The sequence below is a fragment of the Podarcis raffonei genome, chromosome 8 (assembly GCF_027172205.1).
Source record: "Podarcis raffonei isolate rPodRaf1 chromosome 8, rPodRaf1.pri, whole genome shotgun sequence".
NCBI lineage: Eukaryota > Metazoa > Chordata > Lepidosauria > Squamata > Lacertidae > Podarcis > Podarcis raffonei.
The window spans coordinates 38,904,793-38,916,567 of NC_070609.1; the positions used below are offsets into that span (position 1 = coordinate 38,904,793).

General features: G+C 44.8%; 1 protein-coding gene across 1 annotated transcript; it reads left to right on the forward strand.

Moving 5' to 3' along the window:
• The first annotated feature begins 305 nt into the window (after positions 1–305).
• LOC128419090 (C-factor-like) lies at positions 306–9,524 on the forward strand. Its single transcript, XM_053399427.1, has 6 exons — positions 306–578; positions 2,154–2,205; positions 6,349–6,536; positions 7,128–7,289; positions 8,000–8,110; positions 9,302–9,524. The coding sequence occupies exons 1-6, from the start codon at positions 432–434 to the stop codon at positions 9,413–9,415; spliced, it is 774 nt and encodes a 257-aa protein (XP_053255402.1). The 5' UTR covers positions 306–431; the 3' UTR covers positions 9,416–9,524.
• Positions 9,525–11,775: the final 2,251 nt, after the last annotated feature.

Below are 11,775 nucleotides of genomic sequence, written 5' to 3' on the forward strand. Positions count from 1 at the left end.
AAGAACAGTTTTTTCCTTGGAAAGGGGGGGGGGTAAACCACTCAGACCCATGCCTAGAAAGCATAGGTCAAGTGGAAATTTTTACAGGTGGGTCCCAATTCAATCTAAAATACTTGAGAAGCACTGGTGCACACACACCCATTTATTTCACAGGACTTGGAGGCTTATTTATTTTTAAGTCCAAAAGCCTGCAAAACTTGTAAAAACTTCCTCATGCTTGACCATATCCCTTCTGCCCATTGGTTCTGAGCAAAGAGCAGTCTAAGCTTGCCTACACGGAATCTGATATTCTTCTGCAGCCAGCCAGTGGGAAGGAAGGCGGGTGCCCCAGTCACGGCAGGAAATGACACACGCCCAGCCCACTGGAAAGAAAACTTGGGGCAAGGCACAGAGGAGCTGCAGAAAGGAGTAACGGCTTCTGTGAGAACAGGATGGAATCAGGTCACATTCGCAGTGTGTTGGTGACAGGATCCAACCGAGGCATCGGGCTGCAGCTGGTGAAATGTTTCCTTGAGAAACCAAACCCTCCCCAAGTAGTGTTCGCAACCTGCCGGGATCCAGAAGGGGCCAGAGCACAGGTGAGTTGTTAGACTCTCTTTAGCTGACTTTGAAGGCAGAAAGTCTCCCTCTCGACACACACACACACACACACACACACACACACACACACACACACTCCCCTCCACGATAGGAGGACAAACACTTTCTCTCTGCAAAGCTGATGTGTCTGAGACAGGCTTCTTTCTGCAAATCCCATTGTCTCCCCAACCCCTGCACATTGTTTATAAGCAGAAATATCTTCTTTCCTCCAGTTAAGGGATTTCAATTCCTGGGTGTGCATGCAAAAGAAAGATCCACTTTTTTCCCTCCCCTGAAGCAACTGTCAGGCATCCATCCACACTCCATCCTTTCCAGCTGGAATCTCTCCTTCCCTGCTGCCAGATTGCGTTACTCTGACTTCCATAAGTCAGTGTTGCATGCAAGAGCCCTATTCAGAATCTGTGCTAAAAAGTTTCCAAGTTGTTATATAAGCAAGAGGCTCGTCTCAGCCAGGGAATTTAAAACAGGAGATAGGCAAGTTTGCAAAGCCTTGTTTGAGAACTCTGGTTAGTTGGTTGGTTGTTTTGTTTGTGGAGTTGCATGCTCTAGACTTCCCTAATTTAGGGGTCTCTCCGTTTGGAGGAGAGAACAGGGAGGCTTGGATTTATTTACAAATGCGGAAGTTGAGTGTTGCTGGAGGCAAACTGAGTTTGCAGCAAAGAGAAATAAACATGAGGCTGAATATTAGAATGACACATTGTTCCAATAAGAGAAAAAAAGAGTCTACTGCTGTGGTTTGCAAAGAAACTCCTTAGCACATGACCTCATTTTAACATGGTGAAGTCAGCCTACATTGAATACTTTGGAGCTTTCACAGTGGTAGCAGCCATGTTCAACTAGCTCCAGGGAATGTTAAAAGTTAAGATGGGCATTTACTATGGAACAACCACACCTTTGTTCAAGGCACCTGCACAATGTGAAAACATTCCCCTCTAATGCTTCTCCTCTTCAGCTTCCAGCTGTTGTTTTCTGAGCACAGAAAATCCAGCTTTTTAAAAACTTTGGAATAGCTGCACAATTTCTCAGGGGTAGATGGCCCCTCACTTGGCTGTTTTGGTCAGTTAGTTGCATCACCAAGACTATTCCCATAGGGCATAAATTTCCAACCTTTTCAGACCCAGGACTCACCTTCTATGGGATAAACTGCTTCATATAACCAACCTGCTTAAGTCTAATTAATGCATGAAAGGGTTAATGCCATAGAGTAAGCTGTCCTGCCAGGTTTAGCTCACCTTGGGAGGAAATGGGTAATTAAGCATATTGTTCTCCTTCAGTCTGCATGTAAACCTCAGCTGTGAAGAGGTTTGAACTTGTTGCTCCAGCTCCACCACATGGCTCTCACCAGCCATTCTTGAGTTCTTTCTTGATGTTGTGAGTTCAGTCCCACAATGCCCTTGTGGGAGCTAGTATGGAAGCCTCAGGCTGCCACCTGCACAATGGGGCTAAGACTGGCCTACTTACAAGATAGTTATAACGACTCTGTGGTAATGTACGTGGGGGAACTTCGGACACATTACAACATGATATAACTTGTTTTCTTTTGTTTCCTACAGGAGCTGAGGCACCTGGCATCCAAGCACCCCAATCTGGCAATTCTGCAACTCGGTAAGCCCTCTCCACTCTTTCAGCAAACAGCAGCAAGGCTGTTGCTTCTTAATTTGAGCCTTGGCAGCTTCTTCTCCCTGTTGTATCTGGTCATTTCTTAAGGCACTGGCTGTATTTAGATGCTCCTCTAGACCATGTACTAGATAGAGGATCTTTAACAAGCCCTCTCCCCTCCCTTAATGTGCCCAAAACAAGCACTACAAGTCAGAATCTGTTGGACAAATTTGCCCTAAGTAATCCGTCCAAATTTCCCTCCTACATTGTCTTATTGGTTAGGAGACTGCAGTTTATTTTTTATTTTAATTATGTTTATTAAAATTTTCAAAAAAGAATACAAAGGAAAACAGCAAAGAGAAAAAGAAAAAAAGAAAAAAGAAGAGAAAAACAGCAGTTTAAAAAGTTTACCATAATTATATTCCATACCCAATTTCCTTGAGTTCCCCACACCTGCCCTTCTTGTATTCCAATTCCAATTTTTAGCTCAGCAATTTTTATCCCCCCCACTTTACCTTATTTCCTCTAATTCAATTATCTTAAACAAATTTTAACTTCTAAACCTCTATCTTTATATTTCAAAACTTATTCTTAACATACTTTCCCTAAATTCCTCCATCAATTTAATTAACCTATTTAAACTTAAAAATCCCAATCTTTATACACGAAACACTTATTTTTGATAATCTTTTGCTAAGGTCGGCCCCAAATCTCTCCCCAAATTCCCCATTTTTATGTTAGTGGCAAAAGCCAACTTAATTAAAACAGAATCATATTTTTACACCCTTTAAATTCCCGAAGCCCTCCCACCCCCTTTCCCGGTTTCGATCCCCAACCAAAGTCCATCAGTCCATCCAAAATCAGCCTGGCGATCTCACATCCGAGGCACTTAACCCTCTCTCAATTTCTCTCTGCCGGTTTTCTTGATAGTCCTTTATTTTAAATTCCGAATCTCGAAGAGGCTCTGTTACAGTAAAATCCATATTTCTTCCAGCCAGACCTCCATATTTAACAATGGAGCCAGAATCTTGTTTCTTGCTTCTCATAAGTTCAAATGTCCCAAAGACTCCAAACTCTGTACTGTCCATATGTCTTCAGATCCCCATAAGAGGAGATCTCTCCAGATTCCATTCTTCACTTCCAGCCAAACTTTCATTGTCATGTTCTTATTTTCAATTGTTTCCAACTTAACAGGCCTCTGGCTCTCTTTAGCCATCTGCAACATCCCAGCGCCTCCTTCTTTCTCATATTCTTTAAATGGCATCTCAAATGACTCAGACTCTTTCTCCTGTTTGGCTATAAGGATTTTTGTATCAGCAACAACACTTCCCTGTTCATCTGCAGGAGCTTGAATCATATCCTTTCCAGGTTCAGCAATTTTGTTTACTGTTCCCTTCATTGTTATTACACTCATAGTCAAAACATCTGTCTGCTTCTGTAGATTTCCCAAAAGACGGAAGGTCTTTTCCAGTTCAGCCAGTATTTTTCCACTTACAGCCATTTTTGTAATGTCCTGAACCCCCTCTAGAGGGATTCTAGTTACTTAATGACAAATTAACCTTTTCTTCTTTGTTTTTAACAATTTGTTACCAAATTGTATCAAATGTAACCAGCAAAGACAGCAAAGACACAGTTCTCCTTTTTTTTCCAGCTTTGACAGCTAATTTGACAGCTGTCAAAATCTATAAACCTCTTCCACAGGCTCTCTCCCCGATCGCTCCCGGGTTTTGGGGGAGGGGTGAATTCTGTTCTCTTATCCTCCAGCACAGTCACTTAAATTGGCCCAATATAAAGTTAATTGCACTTTTCCACACAAAAAAAAGACATTCACACAACCTTAGTAATAAAATCCTTGCTTTACGATGTTTACAAGGCGGGCAGGTTGACTTCCTTTTTAGCACCTTACCCGATCTTGCCGAATTCCCAGAAGTAATTTTCCCTTTTAAGTCCAATTACCGTGTTACTCATGGGTCGTTAGTTTTGATCCAAAAGTTCAAAAGAAGAAGTTAACGCTCTCCGTCCATGGCATGCGGCTTCACTCAGCAGGGGAAGCAGTCAAACTCTCAGCACCACACCTCCCTCCGTCCCCCGTTCCGAAGCCTTTAAAAAGGCTTCTTTGCGGGTCGGGGGGGCGCGCAAATGGTGCCCACCGAGTCACCAGGTCCACAGGCTTCAGCGCCTGTGGTTTCTAAGGGTCCCTGCGTCGCCGCCGCGGCAGAACCCGACCCCTGTTGAGCAGATTCCCTCCGGAGCTCGGAGGGAATCCGCCATTAGACGATGGCGCCAACCCGGAAGTCAGGAGAGACTGCAGTTTACAGACTTCCCGGTCCACTTATTTCATATTTTCCCCTTGATATGTACCCCCTTCGCTACATACATCCCATGATCATGCTGATTAGCTCTAGCTCCAACTGGGCGGTTTGACTAATATTCATAGCCTTTTTAAGCATGCACAATAGTTTTCTAACTGTTCTCCTCCATTTCCCCTTGTGGTTCTAAGTCACCCACAAACCTTCCTAGTACCTTATAAGACATTATCATTTTCATCAGAGAAATGTTGGAGGGTTGTGATACCCACCCAAACCTTTGAGAGAGGCAGCACATTTAGCTCTAATTTCATAACAGGCATTAGACACATAGTTTTGTTGAATGGTTTCTTTAAATGTAAAGGTTCATCATTGTTCCACTCGATGTGTATGTCTTTAAGGGGCCAGAGCAAGATAACGAGACCCAGCTTTACAGCTGTGAAACATAGCAGGTGCTGCTGAGTTGTATTTGATTAAGGTGTGTCAGCATTTGGGTGTAGTATATAAGGAGCAGCACCTAGCTCTCCCATTACCCTGGGGGATGGGTTGGTGGTTGGGTCTGGTTTGGTTGTTAATGTATTTAGTGTAAAAGGAGTTTTTGTTTTTCTTATTAAAACCTTTTTTAAGTTATTTTTGAGTCCTTCTTTTAATGCATGGTCTCCCCAGCAAGCTCTCTGCAGCGCTACCATACTGCAAACAGATAACAAGTTTTGGAGGGCTGAGAATGCCATCCGGGTTCATGAATTACTTTCCAGTAGATCAAAATGACCAAATGACCATGCCTTGCTGTTGTAACTGCTTGCATTGCAAAGAAAGACGAAACATGTGGTAATAAGTCAAGAAATCACTGAGAGTAGCCAAAAGATAATGGCTTATAAGGTACTAGGAAGGCTTGGCATGTGTGCAGAGATTAGCAGTGGTGTGCTGAGCCAAAAAATGGCCCCCACCCAGCAACATTTGATAGCAATAGGCCCCAATGATCGGATCCAGCTGCCATGGCAATGGAATGGGTGTGTGCAGCTCCTCTGTAAAGCTGAATAAGGGCATCCCTCAGCAGAGATTAGGTGTTCTGCTTGCTTTTGATGCCCCTCCCAAATACTGACAAGCGCCCACGGCTTTTTCAAAAGGCAAGCTTCTATTTGCTTATGAAGGAAATAAGATAGGCACCTCTTGATGGCATTTCAACTCTAATCCTCACCTCTCCCTGCCCCACCCAGCTCCTTCCCCCCTGGCTATACAAAGCAAAACTGCATGACTGCCCCTTAAAGAAACAGAAGTTTGCAGAGGGGTAAGGAAGTATGATTGAAAGGGATGCTTTCTCCAAAATTCTCTTGGCAGTGGGTCCCAGTATCACCTCGCTTAACTATTCTATATATTTTTAAAAGGTATTGGGCCTGGTCACCTCAAGAGCCATCTGCACCTGTATTAACTAGCCCAGGCTTTGAAGTTGTGCCTCAGATGCCCTCCTCTATATCACCATGAATGGCTGAGCGAGGAGGAGAGCCAAGCCCTCTTAGGAATGGTATTCCCTCCAGAGATCTGCCTGGCTCTCTAGTATGATCAATGCATGGAGTGGTGTGTGGGTGAGGGAGAGAGAGAGAGATGCCCCCACCAACCTCCATGTACACATTCAAACATGTGACCTTACATAGCTTACAAGTGTTCAGATGAAGACACTGAAGTTGGAAGCAGAGCCACAAGATGCAATCCTGCTCTCCCTGCATTTCTCCTACATGAATGAGCATGCCAATAATCCCACCTATTGTAAATAGCTGACACAAGCGAGACAGGTGAGAATGCAATCAAGTCCTACACAAAACAGAGTCTTGTTTCTTCTTTGTAGAAACCACCGATGAGGCAAGTGTCAAGGCAGCTGCCAAGAAGGTTGAGGCCCGCCTGGGAGGCGCTGGGCTGAACGTGGTGATCAACAATGCTGGGGTCATGCCGCCCTGCACTTTGGAGTCAGCCACTGCTAAAGACATGCTGGACGTCTACACCATCAACCTTGTGGGCCCAATGTTAGTGACCAAGGTCAGTTTTTCTTCACAAGAAGAGCAATCCCTCCCTGGACTACAGGGTGGAAAGCAGACCCCCATGATGCAGAGTGGACTAGGACTTGCCCCTCTCAGGCCAGCTCCTGGCAGCACAGCTGACCGGATACATCAAAGGGCAATACAGCAGCCTTTCCTCTTTGCATATGCAGACTGCTTCATTGTTGAGGGTCAAAATTATTAAGAGAAAAGAATGGGGTTTGTGGGCTTGGTTAGTGGGCTGTAAATGGTGATACCTGGATTTGAGTTAGGGAGGTCACTCCTCCTATCTTCAAAAGGCCCCTGGAGAATAGCCTCTGGCTAGGTGAATTCACAGGTTGAGTTGGTTAGAAAAAGTTCTGTAGGATCAGCCCAGCTCTGTGACAGCATCTACCCTCCATTACTCCCAAACACAGCTGAGTCTTAATATCTTCTGTTTTGAAAAAGCCAACTAGGATATTGTGGGGTAGAAATTGAGAGGTGTAAGAAACAAGGCCAGAGGTGGTTGGTCTTTGCAATCTTGTGCCCATTTACTAGCAGATCTTTATGCAGACCAGGTTTGTACAGCTGAAGAGCTTTTGCCTCTCTTTAGGAATTATTGCCGTTGCTGAAGAAGGCTGCCCACGGATCCAATCAGAAAGGCATGAGCTGCGGGAAAGCAGCCATCCTCAACATGTCCACTGTTCTAGGATCCATTGAGAAAACACCAGAGCATTATTTCGCTTTCCCAGTCGTCTCCTATCGCTGCAGCAAGGTCAGGCTTCTCCTGTGGGACATGGGTCAAATCTGGCATTTCTGTCCATTGCCTTCCTTGAAAAGGTTTTTCTGTGTACCCAACAATGGCTGGCCTAGTGAGTGATGTGCTACTGAAATGCCTTGTGTAACACCCACCAGCTTTCTTCCTCTCCAAGTTGGACGTTTTGTCCATACTGAAATTGTTCTTACGAGTAGATAAAATTGCTTTGTGCACCTGAATTCCACAGTAAGAATTCTTCCAAAAGTCATGTAGTCGCCATTCTGGCTGAGACTGATGGGAGTTGAGGTCCAAAACATCTGGAGGGCGCTAGGTTGGGTAAGGCTACATTATATAATCCTGGTACCTGTTGCAGTTTCCATGCCAGTGGTTGTTACCTCCTAGAGATGTTAGAGTTGGTGGGGGGAGTTTCTGGACCAGTAACAAGTGATGTGGCAACTGCAACTACACTTTATGGACATGGCAGAGACATGCCATCATCTTTTTAGCATAGTATATTCTGTGTCTCAGTAGCAAAACTGTCCCAGAACTTAGGAGAATTCAGCTTCAGTGTCTGCCCAATCAGTGTTGATTATGTGAACAGCAGGGAGATTGGGTCCAAAGTGAGTGGTCTTATAACCTCAATTTATATTGAGCCAGTAGCCTAGTTGACCTTTCTGCTCTCTGTACATCTATGATTGGGGTCTGCTCATGTCTTCGTCCATCCCCAGGCTGCTTTGAACATGCTCACCAAGTGCCAATCAATGGGCTACAAAGATGATGGGATCCTGTGCACTGCTGTTCATCCTGGCTGGGTGAAAACAGAGCTGGGAAGTGAGCAGGTGAGTCAGCTAAGGATTTCTTCTTAAGAACTCTCTGCATTACTTCATTCTAAATCAGAACTATACACACACACACACTAATGGCTCATCCACACTTCCTTTTGGGACACATTTCTGGGCACACGTCTGTGATTTCCAGGTCCTGGCAAAGAGAGAGTATTGCCCTACCACTTTCCTCAGGAAAACCAATGTTTTTACTGCTGAACTGGAGCAAATGGCAATCAGCTTTCCCGCAAACTGTTGTGTGCTCTGATTCAGCAGTAAAACACAGGGTTTCCTGGGGAAAGTGGCAGGGCAAAAAACAAAACAAACAAAAAAAACAAAAAAAAACCAACACCCCACACTCAGACACAGACCTGGAAATCCTGGATCTGTGCCTAGAAATGTAGTGCAAAAGGAAGTCTGGCTGAGCCTAAGCCTCACCAGTTCTCTTGCTGAAAGTCTTACTAATACTGTGCACACCCAAGGGAAGAGGCTCCTCCTGGCAGGCCTGAGCATTGACCTTCCTTGCCAACCCCAAGAAGCTGGCCACTAAAGTCTGGGTTAAGGAAGCCGCCGGTTGTTGGGGTGTCTTTGGCAGTGGAAGCAGAGCATTGTTGTCATGATGGCTAGTAGCCATTGATAGCCTCCACGAATTTGTCAAATCCTCTTTTAAAGCCATCTAAGTTGGCGGCCATCACTGCCTTCTGTGGGAGTAAGTTCCATGTTTAACTTTCTTTTGTATGTCCTAAATCTTCCAACATTCTGCTTCACTAGATGTTCAAGAATTCTAGTCTAGTGTTATGAGAAAAACTTTCCTCTATCCACTTTCTCCATGGTATTCATTCATATATACATCAACCTGGAAGCAAAGAGCTCACTAATAGATGCATTTTTATTCACACTTGCCTGTAATAAATACACTGCTGATCACATTTTTGGTTGGAGAATTGCATCACAGATTTTTGGGGTGTGCCGATTTCCAAGGATAGCTGCATATAATTTTGCTTATTGTTTGGAGAAGTGAATATTCAGTCAGGCCCACACTAAAATTACAACCGAGGACAAACTTATCCCTCCCTTCTGCTCACTCCTTTGGTAGCTAGATAGGCAAAACCATCGCTCATGTGGTTGGCTGAGCTCTCATCCATCACTGCAGATTTTCTTGTGCCTCTGCAGAATCACTATCTAACCATGGTTTGTACCTTGCAGGCTGACCTGACTGTCGAAGAAAGTGTGTCTGGCATTATGAAAGTGCTTTGCAACCTCTCTGAAAAGCAACACGGGGTGCTGGTGACTTGGGAAGGGAATGTTTTGCCATGGTGAGAGCCTAGGAAGGAACCAAAGGAAGGGCCAAGGCATAATGAGGATGGAGCAGCCTGAGGCTTTGTAAAGCTTTATATCATGAGTCTTTTGAATAAAAATTGAAGCGGCATCTCTTGGGTCTCTTGTCTTCTGGGATTCCATTCCCAGTCCTATCTCCACTCACCAGCCCTGGGTTACTGGCACACCTCCCTCAACGAAACATGCACCCATTTATATCCTACTTGCTCTCCCTCGCAGAAGCCGTTTTATAATTAAGGCAAAACAGAGGACTGGTGAACCCAACCTCAAAAGGCTGCTGGCAGTTTTGCCTTCACCAGTACATCACAAGGTTTCTCAAATTAGGAGGCAACTTGGGAGTGAGCTGGCCACCTCTGCAGTCATGTGTCCTTAGGGCTCAATTTTTAGACTGGGACTGCTCTTTTGAGCACTGTAAGTGCTGTGACACAAGAAGACTAGGTATCGGAAACAAAAAAGGTACTTTGTATGTGAGATATGGCACTGGCAAAATTGTTAAGATTTTTTAAAATACTGAAGTCTTTCTTGTGCACGAGTGATAGAGAGATCTTGTGCTAGACCTCTGTAGTTGGTACTTTTCTTATCACAGCCTTGAAGGCAATTCTCCACACATAGTGGATTGTTGAAATCTGCATGCCTTCCGTGTGCAGAAAGTGGTGAAAATAGGCACAGGAGTGTCATCAACATGGCTGGAAGCAAATGGAAGGAGGGGAGTGGCATGAATTGCTGCCCACTAAAAACATCACCACACCCCACAGATCGCTCATCATCATAAAAGAAATGTGCCATCATGAGCCTTTCACAAAAGCAGCACCTGCAGCTGCATCCTGGGCTCTTTCTACTTGCCAGATTTTCCACAGTAAAGGGAAATTCAGATTAAAGTGCAGAAGAAAGTCTGGCCTGTCATTCTGATGATGCAATATATGGATGCTGCAAAAACGCTTATTTGTACAAGCAGCACCAATTCCATAATAAGCTTCCATCTTATTACTCGTCTGGGTTGGGTGGAGAAAGAAGTGAGGAGATTTCACCCCTCCCATATCCAAGAATCTCCTGATTAGTCTGCTGATTCTCCAGAGAGGAGGGGGCGGTGTTCTGCTCTCTACTTATTCTGCTCCAGCACCACATCAAAGAGCCAGTCAGTCAGTCAGTGTGTCGGAGAGAGAGAGACTGAGTGTTAGAGAGAGATCATGTGTTTAGATAAGGTTGCTGCTAAGAGCAGCTGCAGACACTCAGTGCAGTTCAGCATTCATTTATGCTTAGACCTCATTTAGCTCTGTATATAGTTGTATTATAGTTGTAGAAAGAATAAAGAAGATATTCTACAGAGCTGCTCTCCGAGTCGTTTATGCTCTGCTAGACTCTGCTATACTCTGCTGTGCAACGACTGTCTTCTTGTGGGAGTGAATCTGGTGCTCACAACTCTAAGCTGTGAGTCCACAGCACTTTGACCTGCTCCTGTGCAGAAGGTGGTCTCTGGAAGTGCTACCCAGTTTGCCTAGCCCAGTCGGGGTTGAAGTGGATGAGTCCAGTTAGTGGCACTGGCTCAAGGGCGATGCTGACAAGAAGTTGGCCAGGTCAGGCCAAAACCAGAGCAATTGGCCAGAAGACCTCCGCTTCTCTCCCTATGGCTGCAAGATGATTTTGTGGGTTTGCCTTGCAGCAAGTCCAGATCACAGTTTAGAGCTGCACAAATGCATGACGATGGGCCAGGATAACTGGGTGATACCTCTCAATTCAAGCTTAGTGTTAGCCACATACTTTCAAGCTGTTGTTATCTTAGATGGTACATCTTGAATTCAATTATCATTTTAACAACACCTACAATTTCCCCTTTTGCACACTCTGGTGTGTAATCCCACTAGCTAAGGATTATACTCAGCATTAATACATTGTTTTACTGCATCAAACCACCACACCTTTCCATCTGGATACTGTGAGACAATGAAGCCTTGGCCACTCTATAAAGTTTGAAGAAAGGAAGCCTTCTGGGCCCAGGGAAAGGACCGAGGGGCATGTGTGGAAGAGAACAGCAGAAGGGTGTTTTGGAATAGGGAAAAGGAGACGGAGTTAACCATAGGCACTGTATGATGGCCACTGGAAAGCTGGACTTTGGTTCAGGTATGGAGGACAAACTGGGAGATGGGAGCTGAAGCCAATGTCCCTGAGGAAAAAAGGTAGAGTAGGGAGGCTGTGGACTCTCTTCCTGGCCTTGGAGTGTGTGAAATAAGTATGTTTGTGGGTGCTTCTCTTTTGGGATGTCCTCAGAGCACATCTGGACACTCCAGTGAGTCCCTCCTAGGGCCATGAGGAGTCAAAGAAATGGTACCAATAAAAGCAGCAAA

What these genes read in the sequence shown, in the direction of transcription:
- LOC128419090 (XM_053399427.1), top strand. Translation starts at nt 432, where the DNA reads ATGGAATCAGGTCACATTCGCAGTGTGTTGGTGACAGGATCCAACCGA. An exon ending in TCTCCTATCGCTGCAGCAAG is followed by an intron (nt 7,290 to 7,999) that starts GTCAGGCTTCTC and finishes GTCCATCCCCAG; the next exon opens with GCTGCTTTGAACATGCTCAC. An exon ending in CAGAGCTGGGAAGTGAGCAG is followed by an intron (nt 8,111 to 9,301) that starts GTGAGTCAGCTA and finishes TGTACCTTGCAG; the next exon opens with GCTGACCTGACTGTCGAAGA.